The sequence below is a fragment of the Neoarius graeffei genome, chromosome 9, assembly GCF_027579695.1.
Source record: "Neoarius graeffei isolate fNeoGra1 chromosome 9, fNeoGra1.pri, whole genome shotgun sequence".
In the NCBI taxonomy this organism is placed as follows: domain Eukaryota; kingdom Metazoa; phylum Chordata; class Actinopteri; order Siluriformes; family Ariidae; genus Neoarius; species Neoarius graeffei.
The window spans coordinates 44,989,698-45,007,142 of record NC_083577.1 but is presented as its reverse complement, the minus strand read 5'-3'; the positions used below and the strand labels follow the sequence as shown (position 1 = coordinate 45,007,142).

The following is a 17,445-nucleotide window of genomic DNA, read 5'->3' as shown; positions in this document are numbered from 1 at the left end:
ATACCATGGACTGAGAGGCACCGGTAATTATGGATTCTCGTCTGTGACTGGTGCCACACACACACACACGACTTACTATCCTGGTGAGGATTAATAATTAAGATGATGGAGGGTCATGTTGCCAAATCAACGCCATGTTACAGCCAAATCTAGCCGAGGTGTTCTTAAATAAAAGCTTTAGTTCTGATTTAACTAAAAGCTTTTATTCCTATCCTGCACTGCCTGACTATTGAGAGCAAGCAAGCGTTGTTGGGAGAAACATAGCACATCACTGTCATATCCAACTTCATGTCTCAATATTATCATAATGAATGCAAACAATGAATGTGGCTATTGTTGGTACTCACAGCTGTCAACTAGCTTGCTAACTTTAGCAATATGTCTGCCTTGCCTTGTGGAAGACTCTAGTCACGGGCAATGAGTGCTCAGGTAGACAAGCAGGGAGGTAGGCCAACCAATCATTTCAAATCAGACCGAATAATAAGATAAAGGGATTTTTTTTTTTTTACAGAGACATTTTCACAAACTGCCAGAGAAGACAGATTTTTTTTTTCTTTTGATTGTCAGAGCATTTGGTTTATTCTTTGTCAAAATGTAAAGAAATAACTAAAAAAAAAACACCTTCTAAAATAAATGACCTACCCTAGCTTTAGCAGAGAGCCTCATTAATTATGAAAGTGAGCTGCGAGAACTACTACAGCTTGAATTGAGTCTAAAGGCCTCTGCATGCTCTTGCGACAAGGCTTTCGCAGACAGCTTTTCGCAGACAGTTGTAATTTATCGTTGAGCGGGGAGTAATAGGCGTGCGCGATGTTATTCACCGCTACAACGCAAGGGGGCGCAAAGTCGCGAAATCGCTAGGAGTAGTTGGTGGGTGTGGTTAGTGGAGTGTTTATCCTCCGGTTACTGATAATGACTAGAACTGGAGTCGTATAGATGTACGTACTTCCTCACTTCCTCGATCAACCGCTCTTCGTGCTGCTCCATCTTCGCTCGTGTTTTTAAAAATGGCGGTCGTGAAAATAAACCAAACCGGGAAAGTAGGGAAGCGGAAGTGCGTGTACAGCGGATGTGGAGTGGACCAATCAGAGCCCTCTTGTCTGCGACGCTGTCTGCGAGGCTTCTGCGGTGGTCACAATTTTTGGGAGGTGCGCGCAGAGCGTCTGCGAAGGTGGGAGGGCTACGCAGAAGCTATCTGCGACACCGTCTGCGAGGACTGCGTTGTCAGCATAAATTGGCCTTTATTCTCACCCTCCTTTTCTGCCTTTACTTTCATATCATTTACCACAAAACTACTGAGAGCAAACTAGCAGCTATATTTAATTCCAGAGAAAGCAAGAGTGACCGCTCATGAGAAACCAGCTTTTACCCACCTTGTGGGGAAATTCACTTTAATTTCCAAAAATACACACGCAATAGCTTTAACCTGCCCATTATTGTCTGGGAAAACAGCTGGAGAGATCTAAACCACATGGAAATAAATGAATAAATAAGGGAAACGGGATTGTGCATGTGTGGATGCTTGTTAAGTCATATCACTTCTAGACACAGAACTGGTTGTCCAGAAAATCGCACTAATAAGTTTGCACAGGCATCACTTTGCACTTTCAATAAAGCTATTTACATGCAAATGAGGGGACGAATCTGTGGGTGCAGAATGTTTGAGAGTAATGGGGAAAACGGGTGTAGCTCACTTACCAAATATATTTGTGGAATGCCCTTTCTTGGCGATAGGTTTGAGCTCGTTGTGTCCCCAGCCGTACTGCCTGTAGCTGTCCCATGCGTGCTTCATCATCTAGTGAGCCACAGATACAAGAGGGAGTTAGTAAGCTTTGTGAATATAAAGCAGGATCTCATCTCTGTTTGAGCTGCAAATACAACAGATGTCCCAACCGGGGTCAAAAACCTAATAATAATGAAATGACGTAGGAACTTGGTCCTCCATGACATTCTTGTGGCATATCCTTTCACACCCTCAGATCAAGGTGGCCCCGTATGAGCATCTCTCATTTCATGCAACAATTCACATTTAAAGCAGCTGATTGAATGCGGGGCTTTTCTGCAATGTGCAGTGATGCGCTTTAGGAAGCGGGTCATAGGGGAAAATACACAGGCTTTGATGACACAGTTGGAGAATCTGCAATCAAAGACACTCTTTCCCCAGCTGCTGTGGCTATAACTCGGTTTGGTACACTATCTCTCTTCTTGCAGATCAGCCGCAGGGAGCCGAGCCGAGCAATTTTTGCTACCCTTTGCGTGTAGGTGTGTTTCTGGTGGGCAGGGATGAAGTGGAGCTGTGTCTTGCATCAGCTCTGGTATGGATTGTCATGTCTTCCTCCTCCATGTGTTCTATTATAATAGCACATCCGATTCGGTTTCTACTCGACAGCCATGTCACTGACATCAAATACTGATGCAACTCTATGTTTATACACAATTCACACAAAGTAAACTGGACCCCAAGCCATAAATACACCAAAACCAAACAAGCATTTTCCTTCTTCCTCATCAGCATGTATTAGCTGCAGTTGTCTCACCCAGGATCAACACACTCCCATCTGTATGACTGATAAAGGCCATTCTCTAATACCCTGTCCACACTAGGGATTTTGTACCGATACGATACTACTTTCGTACCGCAACACCTGTCCACACTAGCAACTATACCGGTACTGTAGCGGTATAGACCGACCCCACGTGACGTCACGACAAACGCGGCCGCCATTTTGGACATGAACTACCAGTAGTCTACCACAGCCAACAACGAGGAACGACGGTGAAGCATCGAAAGGAATATAGCCATCAAAGAAAGTTTTTACTTTCAGCAAGACTTCCATCATGCCATTATATTGTTGTGCACCTGGATGTAGTAACCAACACACAAGGCAAGATTTATCATTTTATCGGATCCCGACAGATGCTGACCGACGGAGAAGATGGATGGTCTCTAAAATATTGGCAAAATGATGTTTATTGACATAGCAATCGTGTGTAATGGGAAGCATTTGCATATCCGAAGTGTTGTATTTACATCTAAGATAAAATAAACCGATATGACAACGACTGCTGCTGCCAGGTTGGGGACACAAACTAGTAGAAAGGAAGTGTGCCAACAGTGCCAACACACTTCCTTTGTGGTCGATTCTGCTTTAAGGTAAGATGCATTTAATTATTCGTCTGCTGTGGGTTTGGAATCGGTAGCCTGACCGATTCGTTCATGTTTGTGGTGCCATTTGTTTGTTGACGCGTGTTGAAATGGAAGATTGGTTGTTGACATGATTTCCAGTGATGCTCTGGTGCTGCTGTGGATCAGATGTGTTGAGTAGCCTGACTGTTTTTTTTCTTGCGTGTGGTATCATTGTTGACGCGAGGTTGTTTTTTGAACATGCCAATGCGGACATGATTTCCCCTGATGAGTTATGACTTCAGACGCGATGCGTGTGTGGAGGTGTGGAGTCCGCGTGATGTGCGCAAGATAGGCTTCTCATGTGTTTGGAGATCCGCGCTCAGACAAGCGCAAGCACACCCCCCCCCCCCCCCCCCCCCCAAGGGAAAAAAAGGGACCCCCCCCCCGAAAATATCGGCATAGTTTGAACACTGGGTTGGAGAAAGTAATGGCAAATAGTGAGTGCACAAACCATAGAAGGTAAACTGTACACAGCGCCAGGGCAGTGTGATGGTGTGTCTACTTTTAGATTGTGTTAGCTTATCAATGAACACACTCGTCACTCGATGAGTTTCACGTCTTTACAACGGATACTTAAATGTGTGTTCGGTATTATTGTTGCAGTCTAAGCAGTCATTGTAGCAGCTAGATGAGCGAGAACCGAAAGGGTCTGTGCCATAAACCGTTATTTCTTCATGTCCAAAATGGCGGTCGCGTTTACGAAGGTCACGTGAGTGAAAAGGGTCTATAACGGTATCGGTACGAAACCCACAAATGTATGGGTTTTGTACCGGTACAGTATCGGTACTGTAGCGCTTCGCTGTAGTGTGGACAGATGAAGCGGTTCTGTATCGATACAAATATAATGCGCAATGAACCATTCCTACTTCACTGTCTTCGCGGAATAAAATAGTGAAGAACGGAGATTCGTTTTTTGTTTCTTTCTCAACTGCCTCGCGCGTTTTATACAATTCGACTGAATAAATGACCACCAGAAATACAGACTGTACATTGACAACAAAAAGCACACACACGTTGTTTCATCCGCCATACATTCTCGGAAGGAAGTTACTCGGTAACCACGGAAACATTTCGCGCACACGCGTTTCAACTACCGTGAAAAAAACCCGCAAACATTTCTCGCTAGTGTGGACAGATGCACTAAACTGTACCGGTATACCTTGTATCAATAGTTATACCACTATCGCACCGGTATATATGTGAACACAGCTTAATATGCACAGACATTAAAGAAGCTGCTGGACTACATCTGCCTGCATGTTTTCTCTTATTATAGTCCTCCACCCTGAGCATGCAAGATCAAATTTTCCTCCATTATTCAGAGACTATAACCTCCTGCAGTACCAGGCTGCAACTCGTGTAAGCAAAAAGGTAAGTCAATTATCAAGCTGTGACATCATCCAGTACCAGTCAAAAGTTTGGACACTCCGAATTCAATGGCTTTTCTTTATTTTTATTAATAAGACACTTCATATCTTAAAGTAATGATTGATGTCGTTTCTCTTTACTTAGCTGAGCAGTTCTTGACATACAGTGGTTGAAAGTTTGTGAACCCTTTAGAATTTTCTACATTTCTGCATAAATGACCTAAAACATCAGATTTTCACACAAGTCCTAAAAGTAGATAAAGAGAACCCAGTTAAACAAATGAGACAAAAATATTACACTTGATCATTTATTTATTGAGGAAAATGATCTGATATTACATATCTAAGTGGCAAAAGTATATGAACCTCTAGGATTAGCAGTTAATTTGAAGGTGAAATTAGAGTCAGGTGTTTTCAATCAATGGGATGACAATCAGGTGTGAGTGGGCACCTTGTTTTATTTAAAGAACAGGGATCTATCAAAGTCTGATCTTCACAACGCATGTTTGTGGAAGTGTATCATGGCACGAACGAAGGAGATTTCTGAGGACCTCAGGAAAAAAAAAAAAAAGCGCGTTGTTGATGCTCATCAGGCTGGAAAAGGTTACAAAACCATCTCTAAAGAGTTTGGACTCCACCAATCCACAGTCAGACAGATTGTGTACAAATGGAGGAAATTCAAGACCATTGTTACCCTCCCCAGGAGTGGTCGACCAACAAAGATCACTCCAAGAGCAAGGTGTGTAATAGTCGGCGAGGTCACAAAGGACCCCAGGGTAACTTCTAAGCAACTGAAGGCCTCTCTCACATTGGCTAATGTTAATGTTCATGAGTCCACCATCAGGAGAACACTGAACAACAATGGTGTGCATGGCAGGGTTGCAAGGAGAAAGCCACTGCTCTCCCAAAAGAACATTGCTGCTCATCTGCAGTTTGCTAAAAGATCACGTGGATAAGCCAGAAGGCTACTGGAAAAATGTTTTGTGGACGGATGAGACCAAAATAGAACTTTTTGGTTTAAATGAGAAGTGTTATGTTTGGAGAAAGGAAAACACTGCATTCCAGCATAAGAACCTTATCCCATCTGTGAAACATGGTGGTGGTAGTATCATGGTTTGGGCCTGTTTTGCTGCATCTGGGCCAGGACGGCTTGCCATCATTGATGGAACAATGAATTCTGAAGGAAAATGTCAGGACATCTGTCCATGAACTGAATCTCAAGAGAAGGTGGGTCATGCAGCAAGACAGCGACCCTAAGCACACAAGTCGCTCTACCAAAGAATGGTTGAAGAAGAATAAAGTTAATGTTTTGGAATGGCCAAGTCAAAGTCCTGACCTTAATCCAATCGAAATGTTGTGGAAGGACCTGAAGCGAGCAGTTCATCTGAGGAAATCCACCAACATCCCAGAGTTGAAGCTGTTCTGTACGGAAGAATGGGCTAAAATTCCTCCAAGCCGGTGTGCAGGACTGATCAACAGTTACTGGAAACGTTTAGTTGCAGTTATTGCTGCACAAGGGGGTCACACCAGATACTGAAAGCAAAGGCTCACATACTTTTGCCACTCACAGATATGTAATATTGGATCATTTTCCTCAATACATAAATGAGCAATTATAATATTTTTGTCTCATTTGTTTAACTGGGTTCTCTTTATCTACTTTTAGGACTTGTGTGAAAATCATCTGATGTTTTAGGTCATATTTATGCAGAAATATAGAAAATTCTAAAGGGTTCACAAACTTTCAAGCACCACTGTATGAAAGAGTAAGGGTGCCCTTTTGACTGGTACTGTATATGATTTCCTGAAGATTTCTTGACCACGGCAGACAGACCAAGGAAGGCATCAAACTGTGATCAAGCACTGGAGTTCTGAGATGAGCCAGTTACTTCAGTTCCTGTGTTAAAACACACTGCTGAGTACGAACAGTAACGTGAAGCTACTTGTGTTCTGAGGCATTTCACTTTAAATATAAGTTACTTGAAGAAACCCGAGATGCAGGAAAGTCTCATTTTTTGCCATTTACACATTACTCAGCTTGCAGAGAGAGATTCACTTCCATATCCAGTTTCAGGCCCATATCTAGGCTATTCCAATAGAGGGTTTCATCTTGGGCATGGTATAACGGACACTTAATGAGCTTCTGGAAAAGAAAACGCAACATCAGCAAGATCTTTAGTTTTGGAAATTCAAATGATATCATTTTTTCCTGCCTAAGCTAAACCAGTGCCCTCTGAATCTCAAACTAGCCTCATACTGACAACTTGATTTTCAGCATAGATCTTCAGTGAGGTCGTGCTTACAAGTACCAACAACAGCTTTTCAAACATTATACAACTTTCCAGCAAAATCAGCAAGTCTTTCCCCTCACTGATTCAGAAAACCTTACAGATGGTGGGCCACGTCAAGAAGACAAACACACCATGAGCATCAGCAGTGTTTTACACACACACACACACACACACACACAAAACCATATGCAAGTAGAAATTTGCCTTTTCAATTTAGGCCATTTTGTGATAAAAAGTCAACAAGAGTGCTCTGAGCGCACAATATTCCCAGCTGGCAACTATGCCATAACTCTGGTAAAATGGGACTGAATTGAATGAAATTGCAATATGCATATTACTAACATATAGCAAAGAATCCTGTCAAGTTTCATGAAATTCCTCCAAAAATGGCGAGAGGAGTTGATGTCAGAAGGTGAGTACCCTTCCCGGGACAGACGGACAGATGTCGCCACGACATAATCCCCCTTCGGGCCTTTCGGCCAGCAGAGGATAATAAAAATTGAGGGAAGTTGATTTCAGAAACCAAGGACACCTTAATTAAATTGCCAAAGTGCAAGTTTGTTAATAATCATGGGCATAACTCTGGTAAAATTTGCCCAAATTAAACGAAATTTCAATATGCGTATAGCTGTCATATAACAAAGCCTTTTGCCAAGCTTCGAAAAATTCATCCAAAAATTGTGAGAGGAGTTGATGTCAGAAGACAAGCACACCTTCATGAAATTGTGAAAGTACAAGCTTGTTAATCCAGGGCCACAACTCTGGTAAAATGTGGCCGAATTGAACAAAATATGCGTACTACTGACATAATGCGTCTTGTCAAGTTTCATGAAATTCCTCCAAAAATTGTGAGAGAAGTTGATTTCAGAAGGAAAAAAACACCTTATGAAATTGTCAAATTATAATTTTGTTAAATCAAGGGCTGTAACTCTGGTAAAACGTGACCCAATTTAATGAAATTACAATATGTATATTACCGACATAGAACAAAGAATCCTGCCAAGTTTTGTGAAATTCCTCCAAAAGTTGAGAGGAGTTGATTTCAGAAGGTGAGCACCCTTCCTAGTGAGTACTAGTATTGAGTATCGGTACAACACTGTTCTGTTACTCAGGAAAAAAAAAAAAAAATGCCCCAAAGCCAACATCTGATGATAGGTGAAAATGTGTGATGTAAGCCTAGCGTACGTTAATAACAAACTACATGAAATGACAGCAATCTGGATATATTCTACAATGAATGATCAAAGTGGAGGAAAAATATAAAGTGGAGGAACTACAGCAATACAAGCAAGGTAAGAAAGGGAAAAAAAACGCAACATAAAATTCAGCTCAAGGAGTTAATTGGTAGCAGCACAAGGCAACACCCAATGCTGGTTAGGCAAGAAAAACTAAAACTATGAATAAACTTACTACAGAATACCCACACTTACGAACCTGTCATCATATATTGCCATATATAAGGGAATAAGTTGAATTATCTCCCCTTTGAAACATCCGACCGGGATTATTTTCCTTCATGCACATCTTCAGGTGGTATACTGCAACTGGGTAAAGTTTCATCCAGCAGTTTAAAAACCAAATACAAACAAAATGATTTTTACAAAATACTGGGAGGAAGGGGCTTAAGGGGGAATCTGGATGTTCTCAGGATGGGGCTTGCCGCTCTGTATTATCTATTATTAATTGTTATTTTGGTTGTAATTTGTACCATTATCATCAATTAGTGTCATACTGATGTATACTGATGTTATTTTAGTGGTTATTTTTATTAGCATCAGTATTATACGGATATTCACATGAAATAATAATTGGAATCATACATGATATGAAAATAGAGAGTGGGGTTAGGAGTTAAGTTTTTTACTTCTTCCTACTCCTTTTCGAACATGTTTAAGTTCATTTTAATTATTATTATGAGTTAATTAGTAGTAAAATCAGTCTTTTATATATATATATATATATATATATATATATATATATATATATATATATAAAACATATTACATATACACATATATATATTACATACACACACACACACACACGCACTATATTGCCAAAAGTATTTGCTCACCTGCCTTGACTCACATAAGCTTAAGTGACATCCCATTCCTAATCCATACAGTTCAATATGACGTCGGTCCACCCTTTGCAGCTAGAACAGCTTCAACTCTTCTGGGAAGGCTGTCCACAAGGTTTAGGAGTGTGTTTATGGGAATTTTTGACCATTCTTCCAGAAGCGCATTTGTGAGGTCACACACTGATGTTGGACGAGAAGGCCTGGCTCTCAGTCTCCGCTCTAATTCATCCCAAAGGTGTTCTATCGGGTTGAGGTCAGGACTCTGTGCAGGCCAGTCAAGTTCATCCACACCAGACTCTGTCATCCATGTCTTTATGGACCTTGCTTTGTGCACTGGTGCAGAGTCATGTTGGAAGAGGAAGGGGCCAGCTCCAAACTGTAAAAACAGTCTGCATGCTGAGGTGCTTGATTTTATACACCTGTGGCCATGGAAGTGATTGGAACACCTGATTCCGATCATTTGGATGGGTGAGCAAATACTTTTGGCGATATAGCGCGTGTATGATGGTTTAGTCTGTTTGGTTTTGTCTTGATTTTACTGTTCACACATGTTTGAAATAAAGATTTCAATTTTAAATTTCATCAAAATCCATCTAAACTGTTCAGGAGGAGTTACAGACATAAGGAGTTAAAGACACATTGACAGACAGACAGGGTGATTCCTATATACCCCCAAGCTGTGTTTGCTGGGGGTACGCATGTATGTATGAATGAATAAATAAAATGTGCCCAGAGAAAATGCTAGATGAGTGAAAATAACAGCTCATACCCTGTATGCTCTTCTTAACAACTGCAAACTATTGTTTATTCTTGTCCTTGGCAAGGATGCAATGAAAACAAAAATGTGCTTCATGTACAGCTTTACAGCTCTCCACTGCAAACCTACTTGATCCAGGGTGACTAATATAATCTTTAAAAGGGGAAATATGAAAAACTCGCTTTTTCAGTGCTTGTGCACATACATTTGGGTATCTGGAGTGTCGACCAAAACACAAACTGCAAAAAGGACAACCCAATCAGTTTCTCTTGGGCTGTCTTTTTCAGAAAGCATGCGCTTCAACAAGCCGTTCAGATTTGGCTCCAGTTTCTGTGTCACAAGGGGAACTCATTAGAATTATGCTCATCATCGGAGTATCTCCATTAACGGCTTGAGAACTGCCTTTGAGAATGAACATTCGTAACAAACAGGGAATGTTTAGACAGGGTGAAACAGGAGCTGTGGTGCCCACTGAGCTCTACGTAAAAATCTGGAGAGCTCATAACCTATTCCCCGCTGTAGAGATGAGTGAAGTCGTCTGGCCGCCATCTTACCACTCACATCACGTGTATTTGGCCCGCGTGTTAAAGCATCGTATCCGATCAAATTCGCCCCAAGAAAAGTATCTCCTGACTTCTTTCCCCCTTCATTATTTCCTCTTTTTTTTCAACTTTACCCACCTTCCTTACACATCTTTATAGTGCTCCCCTTCATTATTGTTTTTTCTTTCCTTTTCCAATTCAGGCTCTGATCATTTTTTTTGAACAGCTCTTTTACTACAATTGAGGTTTTTCACCCACGTGACCAAGTCATGTAATGCTGCCATTTTGGACATCACGGCTCGAATCAGTTTGAATGTGAGGAAGGCGACAAACGAAAAACATAAAAGAAAAAGGAGCGAGATGCAGAAAACACCTTCACTATCCAGCGACGTAGGGCATTTACAGGGCGAGCAGAGGGAGAGGTATTTGCAAAAATTGAGGTTAGCAGGCTTAGAGAACGACGTTTACCTGCTTCCACCAGGATTGTTCACTGACGTACGGAAGTACACGAAGCCCTCGTCTTTACCTGACTTCAGCCCACATGATCTGTATACCTAGGTCGTTAAAAACCCATCGCCATACACAGGTATTGATCTGAAAGCGTATAAGAGTTTGGATGCCTACAAATATTTTGTGTCAGGCTGGGTAACATGCCTACATCAGCGGGTCGTCCCTGGAGCCGGTGGTCGCCATCTTATTACAGCTAAGGTTTGTTCACATTTTCATTTACTTTCGGTCCTCAGGATAAACAAAATGTTATTTAATGTCATTGAAATAACTTCTTAGTCTGTTGAGACATGGCCCGTTATAAATTTGCTGTTACCAGGCAATGACCAAGAACTGTATTATTAGGGTCGGTGTCTGTGTTGTAGCAGTGTACTAGCAGCTAGCTGTTAGCACTAGCTAATGTCAACAACCCTAGTATGTTACTGTAGCAATGTTTACGTTCAGTCATTTGGATGACTGTTAAAACCTTTCAGTCTCAAGTTTTTCCTTTACCGCATTTACTAGTTTACTGTAATTACTAGTTTACTGTAATTATGATCCGGCAGCTATTTATACCGGATCCAGTGTAAATAGCTGCCGGAGCGCGCTCCGGCTTGCTCCCCCTCAAATTAAGCAGCGCGCTCCGGCTTGCTCCCAGAGCATTCCGGGAGCAAGCCGGAGCGCGCTGCTTAATTTGAGGGGGAGCAAGCCGGAGCGCGCTCCGGAACCTCGGCCGGATCACTCCAGGAGCAAGACGGAGCGTGCTGCTTAATTTGAGGGGGAGCAAGCCGGAGCACGCTCCAAAAACTCGTCTGGAGCAAGCCGGAGCGTGCTGCTTAATTTGAGGGGGAGCAAGCCGGAGCGCGCTCCGAAAACTTGGCCGGAGCACTCCGGGAGCAAGCCGGAGCGTGCTGCTTAATTTGAGGGGGAGCAAGCCGGAGCGTGCTCCGGAACCTCGGCCGGAGCACTCCGGGAGCAAGCCGGAGCGCGCTGCTTAATTTGAGGGGGAGCAAGCCGGAGCGCGCTCCGGCAGCTATTTACACTGGATCCGGTGTAAATAGCTGCCGGATCATAATTACAGTAAACTAGTAAATACAGTAAAGGAAAAACTTGAGACTGAAAGGTTTTAACAGTCATCCAAATGACTGAACGTAAACATTGCTATAGTAACATACTAGCTACTGTTGTTGACATTAGCTAGCTTGACCTTCAAAATGGCGGACACCGGGGCGTCACGTGACCCTGTGACGTCAGATTATTTCAAGTTTTTCTTTGTACAGGAAATCATATATTGGACGCCATCTGGGAAATAAGCCATTGACCAGGAAATACAACCAACCCTGATTTCAGAGTACTTATCAATATACTGTACTTGCACTCAGTTTAAACTAAAATCATGTCGTTAAAACAGACAAATCATGCCCATTTTGTCAAACTGTGCAAGTGGGTGTGACATATTTAAATGATCTCCATTGTCAATTGTGCTTAGCCTCAGGTAAATGAAAATAACTCCTGGCCAAACTAGAACAATAACATCTTTATTTGTATCCCTCACTGCCATTTCTGCCTAAGGCTATGGTCCTTCTTTCATTTAGGCTCCTGAGGCTAATTTACTCAGCTCATTTTTCTTTTCGAGTTTGAGCCACTGAGCCTGAGCTCTCAGATTCAATATCAAACATGTCTAGACTTAGGCTTTGATCTAGTTTGGGACATTTCCATCGAAAATCTGACACAGTCCCAATATTCATCACAGATATCAATGTCAGAGTTTCAACAAAAACAGACATGACAGATTTTTTTGTTTTGGGTCCCCCCTCTCACTCTTGCAAACCATCATAAAATGCTATAGAGGGTCCACGCAAATGGCACCGTGCACACGCGTAAAAGTGATCACACACTATCGATACTCACAGGTGAAATGTCTGTCCACAACCTTTGACTTGACGGTTTGTACAGCTCACTGTTGCACATGCAGGCAACTTGTCATTTTTCTCACCAGCTACATAAATAACTTGTTCAGTTTTGTGTAGCTTCCAGTAGCCTAAATGACTGTTCTGCTCCGTGATGCGAGTGGTAAGATGGCGGCCAGATAGCTTCACTCTGACGAGCCTATGAGCTCTCCAGATCTGTATGTAGAGCTCAGTGGTGGTGCCTCAGGTAACTGTGTGAACGTGTGGAAAAAGGGTATAAATGTGTCACCGATAACGTACTAGCTAATGTTTGATAGAACAAAACGAGTGGCTTAAGTACACAAACATACACAGCAAGGAAACACACAGAGCTAAATATAAAAGGTTCCGTCACTTCCCTGAAATTCAGAGCATTAACTGGATCAGCAAAATACAAGGCTAGATTTCCAGTGCAACACTGCAGGTGCTGGTTTTCTTTACCATCTATAAACTGCAAAACACCACATGCTGGACACAGCCAGGCCAAATAATAAGACCAGTGATTGATGAACCGTGTGTGTGTGTGTGTGTGTGTGTGTGTGTGTGTATACACACACACACACACCACTGCTGTCTATAACAGTTCTTGATACAGTCAGTACCTGGTGTGACGGGAAACAACAGGAAAGACAGATTAGCCATGTCTGCCTACCTGTTTATCTGACCAAGTGATAGATGGTCCTGCTAATGGTTTTCAGTCTTTTGAGTCTTTTTTTTTTTTTTTGGGGGGGTGCACAAACTAGTTACCTGAAGGTTTTCGACATTTAAAATAAATAAATAAATAAATAAATAAATAACAGCAGAAACAACGTGAACCCTTTGGATCAGGAACTGTAAATAAATAAAATCTCAAATATGCAAGTATGGGGGCGGCACGGTGGTGTAGTGGTTAGCGCTGTCGCCTCACAGCAAGAAGGTCCTGGGTTCAAGCCCAGCAGCTGGCGAGGGCCTTTCTGTGTGGAGTTTGCATGTTCTCCCCGTGTCCGCGTGGGTTTCCTCCGGGTGCTCCGGTTTCCCCCACAGTCCAAAGACATGCAGGTTAGGTTAACTGGTGGCTCTAAATTGAGCGTAGGTGTGAATGTGAGTGTGAATGGTTTGTTGTCTTTATGTGTCAGCCCTGTGATGACCTGGCGACTTGTCCAGGGTGTACCCCGCCTTTCGCCCGTAGTCAGCTGGGATAGGCTCCAGCTTGCCTGCGACCCTGTAGAACAGGATAAAGCGGCTAGAGATAATGGATGGATATACAAGTATTATATCCAGCTGTTCTATTTGGAGATATGATCTACAGCATAGTAATTTGAAGTGATCTATATAAATTTTCGTGCTGGGAACGATATGGTCCAATATCAGCACTGGGTGCCGATACTGACGTAATTCACCCATCGGATATCGGACTGACGTGACCGATCCATGCACCGATTGAGATTCCACAATCTGATGTTATGAATTATCTGCTTGTTAAGTGTGACACCACGCATGATGTTATTCACAAATTTCTGGGTCCAAATGCTCCTTCAGATTCCAAAAGCAGACAAAAACAGCTCATTCACAGGGACTTGTACAGCAGAGCTCCACTTGAAAGTCTTAAAATAACACAAAAGAACCTGGGGAGGTTTTCAGGTTAACTAACTAAATTTGAGCACCCACCGTCAAACTTCTCTCATTCGTTCAAGAATTGCAACTTATTAACTGCAGCCATCACCTTTTCCCTTTCTTTTGCAATGCAAGAGATAGTGACAATTGAATAGGGTTTTTGGGCTCAGAGAGGAGAGCCTCAGCCAACACAGTACAGGCTTGGACTTAAAGGATATACGCAGAGCCTTTATTTTTAAATAAATCTGAGTGGATAGTATCTCCATCCTTGCCTCTTGTATGCTGCATAAATGGGAATAAAAAAATATATATTTTTTTGGAGAGTTAAAATCGACCGCAAAGTTGGCATTGGAGCTGCCCCGCTGAGCCAGCCAGCCCTGAGTACGTGACGTCACAGCAGGAACTGTTTTTAAGGCCGAGGCCTTTTACAGCTATAGACCAAAGTCATATAAATAAGCATTTATGGTGAAAGTAAGAAATACCGTCACCGACTTGCTCAACTAAGACTGATTTGATGTCATTGAGTGTGGGTTGACTCTCATTAAAACAGGATAGGTGTTATAACTTGTGCAACAGACATGTACATGCATGCATTTTCACTAATAAACCATAAAAGGCTAATTAAATAATCAGATGAACTATGAGAATCACATTCTGAAGCAAATTAAATAATCTTATACCGGGAACTTAAACACACAATACAAGTTACATGTATTAATCTAAATGCAGGTAAACTTTTTTTTTTTTAATCCAAATGAGAGTCGAAGCTTACCCGTCTGTGTTCTCACTTCTTGAAGGCCGATTGGTTTTAAAACAACCTGACTTTCAGTTGTTCGTTCAGTTCTCCATTCATTCGCTTCTTCCACGCAAGGACAAGATGGCAGCGATATCCAGTTTAGAAATCAGATGGCTGCTCCACTCATTCACTTTTCTTCATACTGTGTATTCCGCCATTACTGCTCGGCTCAGGCAATTACTAAAACCCGGGACGGAACAGGATGTCACTGGTTTTAGCAACAACTGCAGGGAGGTCACTGCCCGAGCGATATGTTCCGTCCTGGGTTTTAGCAATAACCCTCGGCTCATTCCGGGAGGACTGGTGCAACTAAATTCACTTTCCTTTTAAAAAAATAAATAAATATTTTCCTTTTCTTGTAGTTTTCTTTTATTGTAGGTACTGCACCCTCTTTCAATACAGGCTTATAGCCAACGCTCAACAGATCAGAGGTTTTGTACAAGTCTTCAGTAAAATGTACAGAGCAGAGGAGAGACCACTTTGTAGGCGCCCAATGTGCCTGTGAACTTCTCTCAAAACGCGTCCAAATCTTCGCAGTTTGAACATTCTTGGGCCAGGAATGCAACATAAATCCACCTTCTGTCGTGTTGCTGCACCAGCCAAAAACACATCTACGTGGCATGGCGATAAATTAGCTCAAAATGGAGGATTGGAGTTGCAGTCAGCTCTGTGTTTTAGTATAGCGGAAATGGCGGTGAGATCGATAGCCTTCCTGTGGTGACATGACAGATGTCAAGGTCATTCACTCAGACCGCTACCTATAGAAATCATTTTAAATCGTAGAAATGACTATTAGATTTATTGTTAACGCTTAAAACTATTCCTGTGCCATTCTTGAGGTCTCAAGGCATTTATAAACGAAAGTGAGGCCATGGTTCTGCGTATATGCTTTAAAGGTCTCGCATCGTTTTTTCATTAATTGTGCGGTGGTCTCTAGTATGAATGAATGCCCTGTGAGCTGGTTTTGGTGAAAAAAAAAATAAATGCTGTGGTTCTCCTGTTTCAGGCTGTTCTAGTTTGGTGGAGGAGTGGGTGGTGGGAGAACGACAGGATTTCAGCTCTTACTCATTAAATATTCATGACATGTAAATGTGTTACCTCTGATTGGCTAACAGCACTGTGACGCTACCTCCAGTGGGTCAGAACAAGCGGCTGTGGGTGTCTTTGTAAAGACTTTTGATTGGCTATTATGGTCTCGACATCGATGTTTTGACCAATAACAATGTAGATAACACGAATTTTACATCACATTCAACGAGATTTAAACGAGACTAAAGATGGCGACTTACAAATAATGTGTAAGCATCGTTGGAGTTAATAAAGTTTGAACAGCATGAAGGAACATGCCCCAACCCCCCTCAATTAATTAAAAAAAATAAATTCAACAGATTTGGCATAATATAAAAAGGTCGTTTTTTTTTTTTTTTACTCAGAAAAAAAGTGGAAAGCCGCCGAAAAGCGGGAAACTCTCATCCCTGCCTAGCTTGTGACCATGTCATGCATGCTAACGTGGAGAATATGAACATGCTATTTTGTAACAAAAACCTTCGAACAAAAAGTTCATGTTTTACTTACAGCTTGTGAGCTGGTGGTCGATCGTCTTGACTACAGGATCCAGGTATTAAAAAACAACCTCGAAGCAAAACCACTACTGAAAGCACCGAAGTTTGAAAAGTCACTGTGGTTGAAATGATCAGAACACAGTACTAACGCTGCATTATACTTCGCTGGTGGTGCTCCAAAGATAAATTCCAACCATTTATTCTTCACCTCTTCTATCTTGGGCAAGAAATGCAACGATGTGTTACTGCCACAAATAACACAGGCACGAACTTGTTCAGACATGTTTTCAACTTGCTGTTAGGTCCTCTTCGTGAGCTACTGACGAGATGGGCTCTGCTATCTCTCCTCACGCTTAAATCCGAACTTTCTTCCCGCGGGTGGTCGCAAGGCAAGGTGGGCGAGGCCATGAATACTAATTTTCAAAGTGACGTAACTTCAGATGGCTTTTTCTGATCTGCTCGTTTTTCCGACTATTTTCTTTCATAAGCCAAGACAGGGAATGGGAGTAGAAATACATTTTCACATGCAGCATGCATATGCAACTTGGAGTGAACTACGGTATTTCAAAAAGAGCCAATATTAAACATTTTTGGTGGAAGGGCACCTTTAAACAGTATTCCAGAGATGCCTACCCCAAATTTTGAATTTCAGTATTCTTGAAAACATTTTTCAGTATTTTGGAATGACTTTCAGTAACATTAATTTATGTGCATTTCCATTATAAAGCGGTATATATACCAATATGTTTAACATTTAAATTATTAAAAAGTACTGTTTTGTGTGAATTGAATAAACAAAACACGAGCAGCCATCTCAACTGAATTTCCACTCAAC

At 41.9% G+C, this 17,445-nt stretch overlaps 1 protein-coding gene across 4 annotated transcripts in view; it reads right to left on the bottom strand.

Annotated features, from left to right (window-relative positions):
• man1a2 (mannosidase, alpha, class 1A, member 2) overlaps nucleotides 1-17,445 on the bottom strand; it is a 168,202-nt gene that overhangs the window by 74,438 nt on the left and 76,319 nt on the right. For 3 of the 4 annotated variants that reach the window (XM_060929588.1, XM_060929589.1, XM_060929590.1), the window contains exon 4: nucleotides 1,699-1,795. In XM_060929588.1, coding sequence (XP_060785571.1) covers nucleotides 1,699-1,795 — 97 coding nt within the window. Of the gene's footprint in view, nucleotides 1-1,698; nucleotides 1,796-16,623; nucleotides 16,881-17,445 lie in introns of those variants that run through there. The other variant, XM_060929591.1, reaches the window with a different exon arrangement.